The 22,043-nt window shown below is 38.3% G+C and overlaps 1 protein-coding gene across 1 annotated transcript in view; it reads left to right on the forward strand.

Annotated features, from left to right (window-relative positions):
• LOC149784347 (isocitrate dehydrogenase [NADP], mitochondrial-like) overlaps positions 1–22,043 on the forward strand; it is a 38,171-nt gene that overhangs the window by 5,013 nt on the left and 11,115 nt on the right. The window contains exons 2-7 of the mRNA XM_089932394.1: positions 4,866–4,960; positions 9,894–10,059; positions 11,127–11,287; positions 17,790–17,933; positions 18,553–18,689; positions 20,550–20,701. Coding sequence (XP_089788520.1) covers positions 4,866–4,960; positions 9,894–10,059; positions 11,127–11,287; positions 17,790–17,933; positions 18,553–18,689; positions 20,550–20,701 — 855 coding nt within the window. The remainder of the gene's footprint in view (positions 1–4,865; positions 4,961–9,893; positions 10,060–11,126; positions 11,288–17,789; positions 17,934–18,552; positions 18,690–20,549; positions 20,702–22,043) is intronic.

Raw genomic sequence — 22,043 nt, forward strand, 5'->3', positions numbered from 1 at the left:
CAGTCTAAGAGAAGGGAAACTCTGACCCCAAACCCGGGCAGATGAAGCTCGTTAGCCTTGTCAGGCAGTTCATCTAGGAGAAGGAAACTCTGATTCAAAACCAACCAAGTCCCATCCATTGGATTATGGCTCCACTGCCTTGTGGATATCTTCGGGAGAAGGAAAGGCTACGGGAGTAAACCCAGACAGAAAATCAGGAGTGGAGCCCCTAAGGCGGCTGGGGGTCGACTACGACCTCCTTCCGGCAGCTCCTGCATCCAAACTGGTGCCAAATGTCATGCTCAGCATTCCTTTGGACCCCACCAGCAAGGACGAGAGGGGGATCCTGACGTCTGGGCAGCCCAGGATCTCCATATTCCACGCCCAGGCTTGCGCCCTGGAGAGGACACTCCAGTCTCGCTACTGAGTGAGGAAACAACACGGAAGCTGACAGTTTACGGGTTATAAGTCCCACCCGATTGGCGTAGGGAAGGGGCGCCACGGGTCAGCTTTGACGGTGGGAGGGATCATCGTGTCCCACTGGCCAACTATCGCCCGCCTCAAGCCGGGCAGCCCCCGGTCAATAAGGTGTTGACCCGCCATCGTCTGCCTGCTCCAGTGGGTGTCTGGAGCTCAGTGTGTTGTTCAGCATGACAAGCAGACGGTAATTCCACACCAGACAAAAGAAACAAGAAACCAATAAAGAAGACTCCAGCTCTTCGATTTGCAAGCTGGAATGTGCGCACCATGTGTACAGGCATCTCCGACGACCTCAGAGAAGTGGACGACACCAGAAAGACGGCCATCATCGATAGAGAACTCACCAGACTAAATATCAGCATAGCTGCCCTCCAGGAAACCAGGCTCGCCTCTAGTGGCTCCCTCAGAGAGGAAAACTACACCTTCTTCTGGAAGGGTCGAGAACCTGAGGAGCCCCGTCAGCACGGAGTGGGCTTTGCCATCAAAAACAATCTCCTGGCCTCGGTTGAACCTCCAACAGGGGGCACTGAGCATCTCTTGTCCATCCGCCTCACCACTACTTCAGGTCCTGTCAACATCATCAGTGTCTACGCCCCAACCCTCACGTCATCAGAAGACGTGAAGGATCAGTTCTATGGGCAGCTGGACGAACAGATCAAAGGATGCCCCAAAAATGAACCACTATTCCTCCTCGGCGACTTTAATGCCAGAGTAGGTGCGGACCACGAGTCCTGGCCTACCTGCCTCGGATATCATGGCACTGGAAAGACCAACGAAAACGGCCAGAGACTGCTGGAGCTATGCACCTACCATGGCCTGTGCATCACAAACACCTTCTTCAAGTGTAAGCCACAACACAAAGTGTCATGGAAACACCCCAGATCTCATCACTGGCACCAACTCGACTTGGTCATCACCAGGCGCTCTGCCCTTAACAGCGTCCTCTCCACCAGAACCTACCACAGTGCAGACTGTGACTCCGACCATGCCCTTGTGAGCAGCAGAGTGCGATTACAGCCACATGTGCTACACCGCACAAAACCAAAAGGATGTCCTCGCATAAACACTGCACAGATGTCAGTCCCTGCCAAGGTGGAGGAGTATGTGTCTGCCCTGAACAAGGCTCTCCAGGACCTGCCTGAGTATGACGCTACAGCCAAGTGGAACGCCATGAAGGGTGCCATCTACAGTACAGCTATGTCAACGTTTGGCAAGAAGGAACGACCCAGCCAGGACTGGTTCAATGCACACCTATCAAGGATGGAACCACAAATCGAGGAGAAACGAAAAGCCTTCATAGCTTACAAAAAATGCCCTAATGAACGGACGCTTGCTGCTCTCAGAAGTGCCCGAAGTAACACCCAACGCATTGCTAGACAGTGTGCGAACGAGTACTGGCAACAACTGTGTGAAGGGATCCAGCGAAGTGCCGAGTCCGGACACATCCAAGGCATGTACAGTGGCATCAAGAAGGCTCTAGGCCCTACAGTGAAAGGGGTCGCTCCCCTGAAATCCCTGACGGGAGAGAAGATCACAGACTGTGGGCAACAGATGGCCAGATGGGTGGAGCACTACTCAGAACTATACTCCCGAGAAACGTCAGTCACTGATGCAGCCCTCAGCAGCATAAAGAATCTGCCCACCATGGAAGAGCTCGACAAAGTGCCAACCTTAGAGGAGCTCAGCAAAGCAATCGACTGCCTTCCAAACGACAAAGCACCAGGTAGTGACAGCATCCCACCCGAAGCTATCAAACGTGGAAAACCAGCATTGATTAAACCACTGCACGAGCTACTTTGCCGCTGCTGGGAGGAAGGAGTAGTCCCCCAAGACATGCGTGATGCCACAATTGTGACCCTTTACAAAAACAAGGGCGACCGCAGTGACTGTAATAATTACAGAGGGATCTCGCTCTTGAGTATTGTTGGTAAAGTGTACGCCCGCATCATACTCAACAGGCTGCAGTTGCTGGCAGACCGTGTGTACCCGGAATCACAGTGCGGCTTCAGAGCAGGCAGGTCGACGACAGACATGATCTTCTCCCTACGACAACTCCAAGAGAAGAGCAGAGAGCAAGGTCAACCACTCTACATGATGTTCATCGACCTCACCAAGGTCTTTGACTTGGTCAGCAGGAAGGGCCTTTTTGAACTTCTGAGTAAGATCGGTTGCCCCCCAAAACTCCTCAGCATGATAATCTCTTTCCATGCAGATATGAAGGGAACAGTCATGTATGATGGATCATCCTCAACTTCCTTCCCAATTAACAGTGGTGTGAAGCAGGGCTGCGTGCTGGCACCAACACTTTTTGGGATCTTCTTCTCCCTGCTCCTGTCCTACGCCTTCGACACATCCACGGATGGCATATATCTACACACCAGGTCTGATGGGAGCCTGTTCAACCTGGCACGACTGCGCTCAAAGACCAAAGTGAGAGCTGTGCTCATCAGGGAGATGCTTTTTGCAGATGACGCAGCTCTTGTGGCCCACACCGAGGAAGCCCTCCAGAGACTGGGAGACCGTTTTGCTGTTGCCTGCACGCACTTTGGTCTCACAATCAGCTTGGAAAAAACAAATGTCAGCGTGCAAGATACCACCATTGCCCCTTCAATCAAAATCAACGGTGTCACCCTGGAAGCAGTCAACAACTTTACCTACCTAGGGTCAACCATCAGCAACACTCTCTCGATTGATATGGAGCTGGACAGAAGGCTTGGAAAGGCAAACACCATCATGGCTCGATTAACAAAGAGGGTTTGGGAAAACAACGCGCTGACAGAGCACACCAAGGTCCAAGTCTACCAGGCCTGCGTTCTCAGCACCCTTCTATATGGAAGTGAGACGTGGAGTACCTACATGAGGCAAGAATGCCGGCTCAACTCCTTCCATATACGGTGCCTAAAACGCATCCTGAAAATCAGCTGGCAAGACCGTGTTCCACACAGCGAGATCCTGCAGCGTGCAAGAACCCCCAGCATGTACTCCCTGCTAATTAAACGCCGCCTTCGATGGCTGGGTCACGTCCGACGCATGGAGGATGGAAGGCTGCCAAAGGACATCTTATATGGACAGCTGGCCACTGGCATGAGAAGAGTCGGACGCCCCTCACTCCGTTTCAAAGATGTGTGCAAGAGGGACATGAAGGCATGCAACATTTCACCCGATGGCTGGGAAGAGCTGGCTGAGGACCGAGGCACCTGGAGACTGATGGTAAACAATGGCATATCAGTCGCTGATGCAAGGAGAGGCCAGTTGATGGCAGAGAAACGTAAGAGAAAGAAGAACGCAACAGCAACCACAGTAATGCAGACTTCCCAGTATGTCTGCACCAACTGCAGTAGGGACTGTCACTCACGTATAGGCCTGCACAGCCACAGCAGACGTTGCCAACAGAGACAGGCAACACCCCAAGGGCGCTATTCGCATGGTCTTTCGAGACCGAGTCGCCAATGATGATGAATGATGACATCATGCGGGGAAAAAATTCCCCTCCCCCCCTCCACAGCTGCACATCCAGACTGACCCCAACCTTTTTTTTGTACTGTGTACATGTGTATTTTCATGCAATTAATGTTCTATTATTATTGCTTTTAATTGTACTAGTCCAAACTTTGTTCATGTAACTTTAAGGTTAGTTTAGGTTCCCAAAGATTAAGTGCCATTTTGGTTGTGGGGATAATTTAAGAAATTTGAAGTTATTGACCTAACTGCTAAATCCTGTATAAATACAAATTTGGATCATTGTTTTTTGGTGATGGAATGTTTAATATGTAAGCTTCTTGACAAGATACTTTGGTCAAAATGTAACAAATTAGTAACTAAGCTGATTGACAATTTGGTACAGTTTGCAGAATTCAGTCCGTGGATTGACAGAGCATACTGTACCAAATAAATTGCAGTATTCAGTCCATTGATTGATGGAGCATACCGTACCAAATAAATTGCATATGCATTAATTGAAAATAATATAGAAAAGTTTATCTACTACGGAAAATATTGAAGTGATTGTGCTTTTTCATCTCTTTAAATGTAACTTGTCAGATGACCAAACCATGAATCTTAAGTATGTTTGTTAAGCTGTTGGTTTCAGAATGCATCATCACCTGCTTTGTCTGAATGAATACAGGAGGTCTGTGGTAAAGTAAACAAGTGTTGATTTGCTGAGAAAATGTGTAGAACATTATTTGTTAGTGCCATCACTGAATGATGGCAAAATTTAATTAAACAGATGTGAAACAGCTTTTTTACTTTATATAATTATCTGTGCCCTTTCAGCTTAAATTTGTGATTAATTGTACAACCTTTATTAAATTGGACTACATGTAAGTGCACAATGATGTATGTTTCATTCATTTGAAGAATATATTACAGTAATTGTCATTCTTACATGTTATGGTTTCTTTTAGTGAGCACAAAGAAGCGAGTGAAGGTTGCAAACCCAGTTGTTGAGCTGGATGGAGATGAAATGACCAGAATCATCTGGGAAAAGATCAAAGAAAAGGTTAGTGTGGATAGACCCCATTCTATTTTTTCTGACCAGCCAGTGTTTTTGAAATTTGAAATTATCATACTGGTGTTATATATAACTTAAGTATATAATTGCTTATTTTCCCACAAGATTTTGTCTTACTTTCCCCAAATCTTTACTCCCTTGTTCCTCCTGATTAATGGCAAAGTAAAGATCAGTATACAGGCTTTCTGAAGTGCACATCTATTGTTACAACTCTTTGGTCTTACACTAAATAACAGAAAAGGGTGAAAACCAACAGGTTTTGTAAAATGGTGTCAGGGTAATATGACTGGATGGGACATCATGCTACATGTCCACAGCATGATGCCCAAGTGCTAGACATCACTATAAACTGCCACACTGCAGACATCATAGCGAAATGACTGAAAAATTGTTAAAGCTACATTAAAAATCCGAATCACACACATGCATATAAACACACATGCTTCTTTTTTCTGTATTTTCACAAATATGAGTCAAATCAGAAAACTTTGACCATATAACGCTTCTCATGAATTCCACAACATCACTTTGTCCCATACATTTCTGACCAACATAATTGCGTTTTAAAGTTAAATCTTAACATAATACCTAGGCTCTGCTTTCTATGAATTGTATGCTTTTCTGAATATATTTGCCCAATGATTTACAAAAGCAAACAGTCAAATTAACTGGTATTTCCCAGACATATCGATGTCTGCCATTATTTCCCCTTTAATGGTTCACTTACTGTTTCACACTAATTTTATGACGAAATAATGTACAAGAGGCAGATAAAATAGCCAGACCACTGAGTCTGATCTCAGCCCCTTACCTCATAGAGTGTTCGGCTTTTTAGCCCTTCGATATACATTTAGCAAAGTTACCCAGTACAGTGTGCTATAAATAGAACACCTTTTACTTATTCAACTCCTTACACATAGGCCTGCTAATGTTAATTTTAACCATTTTACATTTTTTGTACACATATATTATGTATAGAAAGATTTAAGAGTAAAATGCGATCATTATAGCTGTATAATTATTTTTCAAGGAAGAATTTTTTGATGTGCTTTAAAATTTTGAGAGAACTCGTTCATCGTCAATTCAGTGAAGTCACATGACCAACCCTGGCTGCTATTTCTCATATTCAAAATTCACAAGTTCTTTGCCTCTGCATAACTAAATCATTTGAATTTGATACTTTATAAAAACTAATTGCTGCTAACATCAGTATCAGGCCCTTTACTTAAGTTATTGAAACTTTCATAGTTGTGATTCTTACCGTGAAAACTCAGATAAGTACAGAACGAAATCTGTGGCCTCCATTTTGGTGAGTGGAGAATACTACCTAGTTACCTTAAATGGAGATCTCAGCCAGATCGTAAACAGTGACCATGTGATCTGACACAATGGTCATTCACACCAATGAATGTTGTATCAGAGAGAGTGCTTTACCTGAAAGTGGCTTCCATGCAAATCAGGTAGGGCTGTCAAAAGGCATTCCATGAGAATGGCATAGAGGCATCCAAAGGTGCTTGCATGAGGTAAAGGGTTAAAACACAAATTACTATTTACATGCTATTGTTAATGCTTTGAAACATAAGTTTGTATGTTTTATCATTGAAGGATAACATGCAGAAATTGGGCAGTGATAGTTGGTAACTTACTCTGGAAAGGGTTAATGGTCAGTCAGCTATCAAAACACATGCCTGTGAATGTGTAAGAGTTTGTCAGCATAATTGATATCAAAACTAGGCCTAGTTACTGATGGCTTGATGAATACATTTCGCTACAACACAATACTAGGACTAACCTGGCTAAGGCGAGGGGGCATCTAAAAAAGCATGGCCAGTCTCTGTACCTCTAAAAAAAATCACAGGGCAAAGTCGTTTTCGCTTTCCTAACAGAAGAAGGTGAAGTTTACAGTTTTTAGGCAGCTTAGTCACCCACTTCATTATTGTCAGTGAACAATGTCTCGTGTTATCTGAGACAAGCAATATACGCTACAGAATGGATGCCTACACTACATTAGTGCATAGATGGAATTTGTGAATATATTTTTTTCTTTAATACTCGTGATGAAAAAAAAAGGAATAAATTATAGTAATACAAGGTTAGTTTCTTTCCTTTATTATCAAATGAGCCTTTCTTGTCTATTTTATTGCAGTGTGGGCGGGGCACAGATTAAATACAAATTTATTTTGTTTCTTAAGTCTTGGGACATATGACCTGGGTGAAAAAAGTTTCACCCTTAGTTCTGGGACAGAAAAATAATTATTTTATCGTGTCCCAGTATATATGGTAAATACTGTATCTATTGTGGCTCTAGCACTCACAAAAGGTGCTAACAACTTCTCAAGATGACAGTTAATTTCCATTGTGAAACCAACATTTTTGTCAGTTAAAATATTCAGACAATTTAGTAATCTTTCATTGCAGTGCAGTCACTGATGGTTGCTAGTATGTTTTTTTAGAGGTTGGATTAATCACGGAAGGGTCTCAATTTCTGTGATGAACCACTAGATAAAATACACAATTTGGCATTCAGTAAATGAGTTAAATGAGTGAAAGATCAGGACAGAAAATTCCATATCATAATCAGGGCCTTCCATTAGATTTAAAGTTGTAGGATGAGTTCGCAAAAGTTGGTGGGGGGTTTGGTAGACCTTCCTAATGGGGATAGTTGTTTTTTTAAAGTAGCCTGATGTAAAGTAAAACTAGCGACATAAATCTCCCAGCTGATAAGGAAAGCCATGCTTAATACTTTTAAGCTAAACCATATATTCCAAAATTTAAATGTTTTTTTGCATTACTTAAGCACTTGGTAAGTCCTGCAACTTTGTAAAACCCTTCTCAGGTGAAGTGGACAACTGCATCACCTAAAAAATTTAAACTTTACCTTCTTCTGTTAGGAAAGCAAAAACAACTTGGACATGTGATTTATTTTTAAGGAACATTGAATGACTGTCCTTTTTATTTAGATGCTCCCTCGCCTTGTTCAGGTTAGTTCCAGTGTTGGGTTATAATACATAGCTCAAGGTGAAATGTAGGCTTCAAGCCATCAAATAGTTGGTGTTTATCAGTTATGCAGACAAACTCTTGCACGTTCACAGGCATGTGTTTTGATAGCTGATTGACCATTAACCATTTCCTTTGGTGATAAAAACATACAAACTTGTCTTTTGAAACTTAAACTTATGTAAATAGCACTTTGAGTTTTAAGAATAAAATTGGTAACAAGGATTTTTTAACTGCTGCATGTACATTATTTTCTTGATAAAAATCAGTTTGGAACCATAAGTGAACCTGTCATGGGGAAATAATAGTGAACATCACTGTTCTGGGAAGTACTGTTTTATTAGATTGTCTCTTTGCAAACAATTTAGCAAATATAGTCAGGAAAATATACAGTTGATAGAAAGCAGTCTGAATATTATGTTATTAAATACTTAGCTTTAAAATGGAATTTTGTAGGTCATAAATATACGGGACAATGCTATGTTGCGGAATTCAAGAGATGCTGTAAAGATAAGGTTTTAGTCTGAGTTTACTCATTTTTGTGAAAATACGAAGAAAAACAAAGAAACAGCAAAGCAGATAATATTTAACCAATGCATAATGTTACACCAAGTAGACAAATTATGAAGTCTTACAATTGCAATCCTATTATTCATTGTAATAGTGCTACAAAGCTATAAAGTGAGTGGTTACATTAAGAAAACCTCTTTCTAAAAATAGATGCACTTGCATGTTGGTGGTCTACATTCGGTTGGAAAAAAAAGGTTTAGTTCATTCATATACTGACTTTATCTCTTCATTGTGTTGTCAATGAACAGTTACAGTAAAATTTTATCGGCAACAAAGAAATTAGGACGAACAATATGATATTAAAGATGTGTGCATTTACTCTTATGTATATGGTACTGGGGTTGTTTCAAACTAGTCTAGAAATCTTTTCAAATGCCTTTTTATAATGAACTAGAAAGTAAAAAAAATAAATTCTTGATTAAATTTAGTTGATTAAGCATTTGTACTAACTTGCAATTACAATACTGTAATCTAGTTACTCAGTTAAAATTCATTACAATGTATAGCTTTTGTTGTTCTCTTTTTAAGACATATTGCCAAAATACACTGAATATGAATGAGTTTTTAAACATGCACCAGATGTGTTTATAATATAGATAGAACTCAGATTTTTTTATACTTGGAACACACACAAACACACACATTTCTTTTCAGCTCTTACTTCTCCCTATTCTGTCCAAAAGGAGAAGTCATTTCTCCCTAAAATTCATTACTAAGTTTACCCCTGCCTTCTGGCAACTTTGTTGAGCAGGTTATGTACACATGTCCTTGGTTTCTTATGACACGAATTCAAATGAAGGAACTTCATTGAGCAAGACCCTAATGTGCAAAATAATGCACTGCATATCTTGGTTTCTGGTAACTGGTTTCTAATGACACCACTCCCAATGTGGCAAATTCATTGAACTGTGCCCTATCAGAGGAAAATTTAAAAATGCACCCACTGGTCTATATTTTCTATTGACACCACTCACAATGTAGCAACTTCATTTAGCAAGGTCCTGACTAGCAGAGGTAAGGGCATTCAGTTTCTAATGTCACCACTCCCCTATAGCAGAGATAAGTGCATTCAGTTTCTAATGTCACCACTCCCCTATAGCAGAGGTAAGTTCATTCAGTTTCTAATGTCACCACTTCCCTATAGCAGAGGTAAGTGCATTCAGTTTCTAATGTCACCACTCCCCTATAGCAGAGGTAAGTGCATTCAGTTTCTAATGTCACCACTCCCCTATAGCAGAGGTAAGTGCATTCAGTTCTAATGTCACCACTCCCAGCAAGGCAGTAGTTATTGGAATTTCTATCATGAAATAGTCACACATTCTGTATGCTTCACACTAAAAAAATTCTGTTTCAGTTGATCTTCCCTTATCTGGATGTGGACTGCAAGTACTATGATCTGGGACTGCCATACAGAGATGCAACCAATGACCAGGTTACCATTGATGCTGCAGAAGCTATTAGGAAGTATAACGTGGGAATTAAATGTGCTACTATTACTCCAGATGAGGAGAGAGTACAAGGTAGGGAAAGAATCTGATATTTGTGTTGTCTTGTTGGCTAGATATACCAGTTCCAGTCAGTACATCTGGTTACACATAGATGCATACATGATTTGTAAAGAGGACTAAAAGATCTGGGCACACTGTCGCCCACCTTCCATAGTTGGGGGACATGCAACATTTTATATGGACAAAGAAAAATAGTTAGCAATTCAGTGAGAGTGTTATAAAAATCAGGTAAGCTTATTTGCCTCAACAAATTTTCCATCTTAATTTTGTGGTTTGCACTATACTATCATTTTCCTTGAATATTTAAATTAAAAGTTTTGTCATGCTCAAAAAGCTTGTGAAAATATTAACATACTTCAGTATCTGAGATGAGCAGCCCAATATAATTTCCTGTTGGAAAACTGTTAGCACACTTCAGATAATGTGGTAATTTGTAAGTATCTTATTCCTCCGTTGCAGAGCATTATTGCAGAGTGAAAGTTGAGGGGATTAAGTCCTCCGCTGTGATGCATGAGGTTCTGAAAATACATGTGAGCTGTAAGATCAAGGCTTTGATAGACTTAGATGAGAAGGACAAGAATCTTCCCTTTCATGTTCTTCACTCTTAAAAAAATTACAGACCATCTGCCCAGCAAGATTTATGATCCAAGAAATTCTAAGGATTTCATCTCAGAAAGCCAGTTATAGTCGAATTTTGATCTCTCAGGTACATGACTCACTTGGATACCTTTCAGAAAGCTTAACAGCCTTAGACAAGAATTTTGTGGCTGTAAGCATGACTATTTGCTTTAAAGTTCTGAAGATTTCAGTTCCTGTAAATATTGATAGCAACAAGCCTTGTTTTTAAATGTAACAGTTGGATGCAGGACATTACAGAAGCAGTTGGCCGACAGGCACAGTCAAAGGGAGGTAATGGGCAGGAGCTACTGCCCTTCATCAGTATGATACAGATGTAAAGACAAGTTTCATCTTTTGGGAGGACTGGATTCAGGGGGTAGCAAGTTTATTTCCTAACAATGTGAAAGGAATAAGTATTTGGGAGAAATATAGTTTACTGAAAATTTGGCTATCTCTTGCAGAATTTAAGCTGAAGAAGATGTGGCTCAGTCCAAATGGTACAATCAGAAACATCCTTGGTGGCACAGTGTTCCGAGAGCCCATAATCTGCCAGAAGATCCCACGCCTTGTACCTGGCTGGACAAAAGCAATCATCATAGGCCGTCATGCTCATGGTGATCAGGTATCTCATTACCCACTTTATTTTAATTTGGAAACAATAATGCTGTCTTTCTCTGGCTGACTTTGTCTACTTTTTCCTACCCTTTTTTAATGACCTGTATTTTTTTCTTTCTATACTTTCTGTGAACAAATTCCTATTATCGCTACATTTTGTACATGCAGGTCAAAGCATATTATTTTATGGTGACCTGTCAACTCTTACGATTTTGCTGTAAATCTTATGAAAATTACCCTTAAAATATGGACTTACGGCATAAAAAACTACGGAAAAATGATTCTTGCCATCAAATCTGGATAATTGGTTCATGTGTTTTATTTGGATCCGGGTTTCATCTAAGAGTTAGTGAAATTAGTCAGGGAACCAGACTAACTTTACAGCAGCACCCCAGATGCTTTAAACTGCACCTATTTGTTAATGCAAAGCATCTGCATGATCAAACTGTTGATTATAGAATTTTTTTAAATGGTGTCTAGAAAGTGATGCAAGTTTAAGACAAAAGGGAAAATAAGCTTCAAGAAAAGTTCTAACAATCAACACAGAAGAATAAAATTGACTATTCAGATTCTTGTGAATAAAAGCTGGAAAGGACACAATTACGTTTATTGGACATCACATGCCAATATGAGTATGTCTCATGGCGGGAGATACAGTTGCCGTCGTCATGTGAAATGGAAAGAATTTCCTAGAATTGTCAAGTTGAGAGATAGCAACAAGCCATTGAGCTGCATAGAGCTTGGAGCTAGAGTTTGCTAGTGGTTAAATAAACTTTTCAGTTGAACATAATGTTTATTGTTGATGCATCAAACTTCTGATTATGTTTTCCAGCTTTGCAATAGCACTTTATGATATTTTATTACACCTTACTGAAAACTGATCAATCTTACTGGGGAAAAATCAACTGCCATACTGAGACGGACTCATCAGGGTTGGCAGGTCTGCATCTATTCCATATTTTATTTCTGCACAGTAATTTCTCCACCATCCTGCAGCTACCAAACTTTGTCGGATGGCTTGCATTTTGGGTACAGAATAAGCCTGTTGACTTTGGGGTCACATGGTCAAGGTCTGCTGTGATAGAAAAAGGATAATAATTTGTGCACGATAACATTGCTTTTATTGACCAACCTTTATGGATTATTTGCATCTGATGTAAGAAAGACTATTGACTTGGGGGAAAAGGTCAAAGTCACTGATGGAAAGAAGTGTTGTTTGTGTGCACATGTACAATAATTCTACATTTTATACCATGATCAAACTTTAGATGGCTTGCATGTAGGATAAGGAAGATGCCATTAATAGTTGGGATCACAGGTCAAGGTCAGTATAACTGATAAAAGAAAATTGGTTTCTTTGCAAAAGTTTCAGTTCTTGACCATGTACCTTCGCCAAAGTTGGTGGTTGACTCGTATATTGCATAAAATGGAAGCCCATTGATTTTGGGAAACTGGAAACGACTTTTGCTCAGTACTTTTTTTTTCAACACAGCATGACTCGACCAAAAGTTCATTCATAGAGACTGATTGGTCAGTAATCTATTAAGTCAGCCAAACCCTGCTCATGCCTGGGTAGAAATTATACGTTATTATTGAATTCAGATGTACTGACCAGAAGAGCATATACAGTGGTCTATAATCCATTGTCAGTCCAGTAGCACAAGTTTATTATCATTGTTACGTCTAAACTACTGAGATGCCAGGTGACCCGAATTTGGGAAAATTCTGGAATGATAATAGATATGTTCCTGACTGAGAAAAACTCTTCAATTATTCAAATATTGATCTCAGTCACGGGAAAAACTTAATTTTCAGCCACCCCTTGATGACAGAAAAATATGTAATTCATAGCTGCCAACCCTCACGAATTTGGTGTGAATTTCACGACTTTTTCAGCGATTCATGGATTCATGCCGTAAGACAAAATTTCACAAATTTTCCGATCCTCAATTATTTTAAATCTTTAATAAAATAACCAATTTCCTGTTAAGCGCTAGTCTTGATATTCGCAGTTGCCGAAACAGTCCGGTACCACTGGTCACGATATTAGTAGATCTACAGCCGATTAGCAGAGTTGGCCCGGTCGCAAGCATTTTAGCCTATTTTAATCTATATGTATGAGAGTAGTTTTACAAGTGCTTTTGAGAGAAACTGGGGCCTAACTGGAAATTTGCTCCGCGCATGCATCAAAACACTGTTTCGAGTTACTGTTCAGCATCGCATGTAAGATTTTGAAAATGTCTTCACCACCAAGGAAAAAGAAATGCATTACTCAAAAAGTGAAGTTTAATTTGGAATATTGGCCGTGCATTCTGCCATTAAACATTGATATTCATTCATGCTTTTTGCACTCAGTGTGCCATTGCAGAGACGATGTGAGGAAGAATGTCGGTTGCAAAATACACGTAGAAGTTGGGAAAATTAAGAATTTGCAGATTTCAGCTCTGGAATATTTTAAACCATTGGCGCTTAAGCATTATTTGTGAGTTTTCTTGTGTTGAACACAATCTACCTTTATCAGCTGGAGACCATGCTAAACATTTGTTCTGACATATGTTCCCGGACTTGAAAATCGCTTCCAAATTTTCCTGTGGAAGAACCAAAAATGCTGCAGCTCCTGTGCATTCCTCACAGCAACAGTGACAGTGAAAGAGTATTTTCTTTAGTGAGGAAAAAATAAGACAGACTTTAGGGCCTCCTTAGCTGCAGAAAATTTGTCAGCAATTTTAGTCCCCAAGATCAACCAGCAGGCAAGAAGTCGGAACTGTTTAGAAGACAAATTTACGTTCAAGCAGTTGAAGAAGTTCAAGTCTGCCACAGTATCATGTCTTGATAAATAAATATTTCTGCATATATGTAGTGTTTTATTTTTATTTTGTGAACTTGATATAGTGTAGTATTGACGGTTGGAGTAGTCAGAGTGGATGGAGTTATTGTCATAGTATTTTTCACGAATTCGTGTCTAAATTCATGACTTTTTATCCCTATTTTCACTAATTGTGAGCCTGGAAGGTTGGCAGCTATGGTAATTAAGTGTAAATTGGATGTTCTTTAAATTTGTTGACATCTGACTGAAATTTCAGCTCCCTTGTACTTAAGGGAGGAGTTTGAACTAGTCCAGAATACACTTCAGCAATTATTACAATTTTGAATTTTACCAGAGTAGACAGTGCTAAATTCTGAAAATGATTTATAAAATGTAAAAAATAAAGTTTTAAAAAGTTGTAGGCTAGTTTTTTTTCCAAATTACCTCTCAAGTTCAGAAAGTAAAAAAGAGGGAAAAATTTGAATCCCATCTAGCAGCCTGGTCAAAGATTCACATCTGAAATAAGTCTCTGTGTTTAGTAACCCAAATTACACCCATCAGTCATACACCAAACTCAAGGTAATTTAAAGTTATTTAACAATACCTAAAATGTAAAAGGATCCATTTTAAATAACCAGGATAACCAGAGATGAAATCATTGGAAATTCTTCTTCTGTACAAATCAAACCCTGTGCAATGTATGAAACTGTAGTGCAGAACCATAATTAGCAACTGCCAATGAAAATGGAAGAAAGTTTGATAGAACTATTTGAGAAATATTCTCAAAATGTTTCCTACCTAACATATGAAATCTATTTCAACCTGTCCCCACTTACACCAAACATTCTTTCGCGATTTGAGTCTGTAAACTCGACTCCAAATTAGCTATCTCCACTGTATGACCTACACATGCATGGACAGTTGTTTTGAAGACTATCCACTTTTTCAGTATCTTTGTTACAGTTTACAAATGATGGCTGAATTGCAGATCAAGATGAGTATGTACTCAAGTTAAAGATGTTCTGTGAAAGCTGGACAGATTTTTTTGGTCTACAATGCTCTTAACATTCTTAAGGCCTATTTAATCGTCAGTCTTAACATTCAGAAGGCCTGTTTAATCATCACTCTTAACATTCAGAAGGCCTGTTTAATCATCACTCTTAACATTCAGAAGGCCTGTTTAATCATCACTCTTAACATTCAGAAGGCCTGTTTAATCATCAGTTTTAAATATTTTATAAATTGGTATTAACACTGAAGTAATTAAAAATAGCAACACGAATCTAAATAAAATTTTAAAATGACTAGTCATTGTAGTAATTCTAAATATACATATTTTGGCAACATACATCCAGAAGACTTGGATATGAAGGCTTTATTTATCAAAACCAAGCATTACATTTAGAACTCTCCCTTGTTTTTACATTATTGCTAGAGAAATACTGTGGACAGGAAAAGCTTAGTCAATTTATTTGTTGTCCACTGAAGCTACTGAACAACTTTAAATTTTCAAATAATGAACAAAGTTCCGATTTTTTCTCGATGTTTTAGTGCTGGTCATAGCAGTAAGACATCAATGGTGGTTATCATAAGTTTGCATTGTGCCTATTTTCTGTCAAGGGAACACAATTTAAAATACTCTCGAGTAGCATTATGTTGATGTTGATGTTGATATGTTGTTTAACGCCATTTTTCAGCCCATGATAGGCTATACATGGCGGCCAGTATTAATGGTGGAGGAAGAACCCGGGAAAACACCGGGAAGAACCACTGACCCACGAGAAGCTACTGGCAAGCTTTCTCACATACCCACATTGGCCGAATCCTAGACTCGAACCCACACAGACAGAGGTGAGAGGGCAGTGATCCGTAACAGAGAGCGCTTTAGACAACTCGGCCACTCGGGGCCCCAGTAGCATTATGTGGTTGGCTGTTGTCAGGTTGCAAGCATAATGTGATAGTGTATATGTACTAAGTAAATGACTACATATCACAAGGGGCCAACTCAAAGGAGTACCATCTTTCAAGGTGCATGAAGAGTAGATTTTCATATATACACAATACAATGAATATTTTAATAAAAATTTCAGATTGACATGTCCATTTCAGCAATATTGATTGACTTTACAAAAATTAAAGGATATGAAAAATTACACAAATTGTGGTGTGTACTGTTTTACATATAATCTTCCGACAGAAGGTTTCTGCATTTTCACTGTAGATGACGTTAGTTTTTGAAAATTGATGAATCCAGTATGATGGTTGTCATTGATCAAAGTTTGCCTTAAGTTTTTTATCTTGCCTACATAAAAGTGCTGGAGTGCTGATGTTGAACACCCCCAAAATTATTATAACACTCTGACCAGTGCTGTTAGAAAACTTGGCATATATATATTCATTTTTTTTAATGTTCAGGGCTGAGCAAATCCCATAGCCTGACGTCCCGGACTAGTCATTTTTGAAGTCGGGCAAGTAAAATTTTCCAAGTCGCTAGTCCTGGACAAGTGCTTTTTAAAAAAGTCGGGGCTAGTCCGTATTTTAGTGCTTTAATCACTATATCTACCTTTATTTGGCCAATCATGTCCTCCGGGCGTACTGAATACTTGATTCTACTCCTCTTCGTGTATACATTTACATCCTGTTACCGCTTGACTGCATATTGGGCTAAGCGACCAAATTATCGGCAAATTAAAACATGTCAAACAAAAGATAGCCAGTATGATCAATTAGCAGTGTTGTAAGCGGTTTTGTTGCAATGAGTTTACTCAATCTAGATCATAACCAGCGGCTCACTATGATTTTAATCCAGTGAGTCAGTGTAATTAAATTAATGAAAGTACTTTACCGACATCAGTGTTGGTTTCCTTTATGAATTGATTAAATGACAGTAATAATTCTTTAATTTATAATTGATTATACAGATGATTAACTTCCACGTGCGATATTGTGTTTGAAGTGAAACAATTACGCTAATTAATGAGCTGTTTCAGTTCGTATTTAAAAGAGAAATTTGATCTTATCATCACTTTAGAAGTAGTTGTCAAGCAAGCTGATAGTTACTCTGCGGATAAAATGAGTTTGCTAAATTATTTTCGCAAGGAAGGTAATAACGGCAATTTGGAGAAGGCAAATTTGTTTGAAAATGGAGGGATAAAACGTAAGATGGATACTGAGTGTGCTTGTTATCCCTGTCTTGAATATATGACTCAGAAGGTGGCAGACATATACATGGACATATTTTCAAATCCATGAGCTAAAACATATACATGAACCTGAAGAGGCCAAATGTATAACAACCAATGTTTTTAAAAATTAAATTCTTTTAAGAAATAATTAGGTTGTATATTATTTCGTTTTTTTTATTATATATGGATTAAGTACATACGTCTCATCAAATCTCAGCAATTGATTACCATTTTGGGACCAGTGAAAAGTAAGGTGGGACTAATGAAGAGTGAGGTCGGACTAGTGAAGAGAAAGGTGGGACTAGTGAATTTTCTGAAACCACTTTTTCCTGGACTAGTGGTTTAAAAAATAATTGCTCAGCCCTGATGTTATTTGTGCAAAAGTAGGTCAGTATGACTGATATTTTAAGTTTATGTGACTAGTCACTTATGTTTATAATGTGCAGATCTCTTCTTTTGTTTCAAGTTCAGATAACTCTGTTCTGCTTTTAGACTTTCTTATTAAAATGTGATTTCAGTACAAAGCCACAGATATAGTTATCCAAGGGAATGGGAAGCTGGAGCTGGTGTACACTCCTGAGGCAGGCAAGGAGCAGAGATATGAGGTCTTCAATTTTAAAAAGGGTGGTGGTTGTGGAATGGCCATGTACAACACGGATGAGGTATATTTGACGTGTCATTTGGATTATAAAGTTATTCTCCTCGTAATTAGTGGAATTTAACACCCTGTCTGTTTTCTTATCACACACACACACCCATTATCTATTACAATGTAAAGCAGCAATTTTTATGTCTGTCTACCCATAAACATTTCCATTGTCAATGCACAGCTTTCAAACTCTTTAGTGTATCTGGTAAACTTGATGTGTATATTGGACAAGTGGTCCATATATGCATTTTGCTTTGATATGTGTATTGGACTAGTGGTCCAGATATGCATTTTGCTTGGATATGTGTATTGTACTAGTGGTCCAGATAGGTTATTTAAAAGACAGAAAGGGAAATACAGTGACTAAACTTTCAGGCATTTATTGTTTAAAAAGAAATGAGTCTTTTCCAGATAGATTTAAAATCTCATTTTTCAATCATACACCATTAATCTGACTACTTGTCCCCCCCAGTAAACTAATAAATATATTGATGTTCCTATGAATGCTTTAGGTAACAAGAAACATGTCCTAGGTTCTTTACATTTGGATTTTCTTTTTAGTTTAAGATCTGCTTAACATTTCTCTCTAGTTAGCACTTGTGACCTTCAGTTTTCTCTGTTCATACTTTCAGTCAATCCGTGGTTTTGCACACGCCTGTTTCCAGTATGCTTTGATGAAGAAATGGCCATTGTATATGAGCACAAAAAATACCATCTTGAAGCGCTATGATGGCAGATTCAAGGACATATTCAATGAAATCTATGAAGCGTAAGTCAAAATTCACATGTGGTAGTTGTTGTTGTAGGGTTTAACACCATTTTTCAGCACAAGATAGGCTATACATGGCAGCCAGTATAACTAGTGGAGGAAGAACCACCAATCCACGAGAAGCTACTGACAAGCTTTCTCAAGTACCCACATTAGCCAAGACTCACATGTGGTATGTTACTCTATATTGTAAAGATGTCTCTCCAAGTGCAAATGAAATAATAATTGGGATAGCAGGGGTTTACTTTATCTTCTCTATGTTAGTTTTTCATAAGAAAATAGATGATTACATTAAAAATAATCAATAATTAAATGATGTAATTAATACGAAGTCATAGGTCAGCTCGAGACTCACTGGGGAAATCCCCCGTCTCTGATTTTTAAAGACAGGATAATCCCAAGTTATTGTCTCTTAAAAGCAACCCTGATGACAGGATATAACAGTGTAGGATTTTAATTTTAATGACAAAAGCAAAGGTAAGAGTTTAGCATTGGCATCAACCTCATTTTCATAGGGTTGTGTTAAATGCCCAGATGAGACCAAGTGGTTTGTCCTTGGGAAAGGCATTCCTTGGCATACTGTTGCCAGATGTTGTGCTGAACAGCCATCAGATATCAACATTGTTCTCATTGCTGTCAACATTGTCTTTCAAGACTTGAGAATTCTGTTATGTATATGTTGTACAATTTACACAATTTTTTTTTTTCATTTCATAGACTATGTTATTAAAAAATGTTTTAAAAAATGTTTTCAGTTACTAGTAATCATCTTCATCAATGTAACATTATTGTATTCCAAGAAATCTGTATCAAGGTAACATTTAACATTATTGTATTCCAAGAAATCTGTATTAACACATTAACCCCTAGCGACGACTTTACAGGGCAGGAGGTAGTAGCCTACTGCTGAGCTCTGTAGCATCATGGTCATGCATGATACACTAAAGTGGGTGGTATTATAGAAAGGTAGACAGATGTAGCTCTACAATGATACAAAATAATCTGGAATATCTAGTTGCACTACAAAATACAGACAGAAAAACCTCATTTTCTGGACACAACTTTTTTTAACGCAAAATTCGTCCATGGTCGGAATCCCATTTTGTGTCCGGATTTTAGACTTTTTGGTCTCAGATCTAAGGCAAACCGGTATGAACTGCAAACAGACAGATGAGCCTTTGCAAAAAGTAGGATAAGATGGGCATTTGGAATAAAGAGTGGTCTCCATACAAAAATAATGGCTCTGTTTAGCAAAAAAATAAAAAAAAGTCCAACTTTTACCATTTTGCTCATGCGCGAGTCAAATAGCCAATGAAAAATGATGTTTCTAACACAACTATGCAGTATGTTATTGAAAGATGACCGTGGATTTGGAGTTTTCAAGTCTATTCAGAAATAGCTTTCAAAATGTGTTTCCTACTTGATTTTCAGGCAAAAATGGCAAAAAGCTCCAGGGGTTAATGTGTTAAGGCAACATTGAACATTATTGTATTCCTAGAAATCTGTATCAAGGCAACATTTCACATTATTGTATTCCTTTAAATCTATAGCAAGGCAACATTTAACATCATTGTATTCATGGAAATCTATATCAAGGCTACATTTAACATTATTGTATTCCTAGAAATCTGTATTAAGGGCAACATTTAACATCATTGTATTCATGGAAATCTGTATTAAGGCAACATTTAACATCATTGTATTCCTTGAAATCTATATCAAGGCTACATTTAACATTGTATTCATGGAAATCTGTATCAAGGCATTTTCAACATCATTGTATACCTTGAAATCTATATCAAGGCAACATTTCCCTGTTATTGATTCCTCTTAATTTGTATTTTCAATTTCAATTATTAGAGATTACAAGAAGAAGTTTGATGATGCCAAAATCTGGTATGAGCATCGGCTGATTGACGACATGGTTGCCCAGTCACTTAAGTCCAGTGGAGGATTTGTGTGGGCCTGCAAAAATTATGACGGTGATGTACAGTCGGATATTGTGGCTCAGGGTAGGAATCATGAAAAACTACTTTCTTGTACTACTTGAAATTGGTTTGTAGCATTGATTTCTAAGACTGCTTTTATATCAAAATTCAAATGTAATTTTTAAACAGCAGCATGCCATCTATTTAAACTGTCAGGGTAAAGTGATATTTGGATTACTCCTTTGTATTCCCAACAAAGTTGGAAGAAAAAAAAGACTTTGGAACAGGCATATTCATCTGTTTCTTCTTTGTATGTACGTATGTGCATTTTAATTGGGTACACATTTTGTACCTCAGTATACTGCAGTATATCTGAACATACACTGATACATACCATAGTATACCATATTAGGGATCTACAATTTAATGTTCTGGGACAGAGGCCTGTACTTTTTTTTTTACTTTCCATCTGTCAATAGCTTAAAAAATATCTATTTGATTTATAGCAAAATAGAACCATATTTTTATTTGTCATATTATTGGCAAAAAATGATTACCTTGAGATAAAAGAAATCAAATTATCTCAGCTCAAAATAAAAATCAGCTACTACAAACCCACCTCAAATTAAATTGTCAGTCCATTGTAGTAGATGAATTTCCTGTGTATATCTTAATAGTTGTAATCTAAAAAATGTGACTAAAGTGGGCTGATTAAACATTTGTTATAGCTGACACCCTGTGAATGATGTTGTGATCACATTAGAGAGCTTGTTGATAAAACAGGAAGTGTATATGCTGAATTTGCATGGTGTACTATTGATATAACAGACAGGGGAAACTTTGAGTGTGTTGACCACACTTGGTCAACATATTTAAGAGAGAGAGCTAGTAACATAAAACACACACAACAAATAAGAAACTATTTAATTGATTTGAGAAAGTATGTATCATTCAAGCACAAAACATCCAGTCTCCAGAAAATTTCAGGATTATTTGCAGTCTTTAACTTCAATAACTTAAAGTTTACTTTTTTTTTTTTGTTTTTCTAATTCAGAATTTGGATTTTGCCCATATATATTTCACATGTCCTTTGGTCACTGTGTTGGCATATTTGATGTCAAACACATGATTAAAAGATCCTAATTATAATTATATTTGTAACATTCAAAATTAATTTGTGACAAATACCATCCATTTTGTAAAAAAGAAAAGGTGAAATGTTTTGTCATCAGAAAAGAAAACATCCTGTTAGTATCAATAAATTGACAGTAAAATTACCCAGGCATTTCCGTTTATTCCTTACTGACAGAAACTACTGACGTACATTGAAATGGTACCATGGTAATACCACAGACAAAAAGTACCATAGCATACTTTAATACCTCTAATATGTCTCTATAGTCTATACAAAATAAGAGTCTTAATT

The sequence above is a fragment of the Sinohyriopsis cumingii genome, chromosome 14 (genome assembly GCF_028554795.1).
Source record: "Sinohyriopsis cumingii isolate HCF-2022 chromosome 14, ASM2855479v2, whole genome shotgun sequence".
Taxonomy (NCBI): Eukaryota; Metazoa; Mollusca; class Bivalvia; order Unionida; family Unionidae; genus Sinohyriopsis; species Sinohyriopsis cumingii.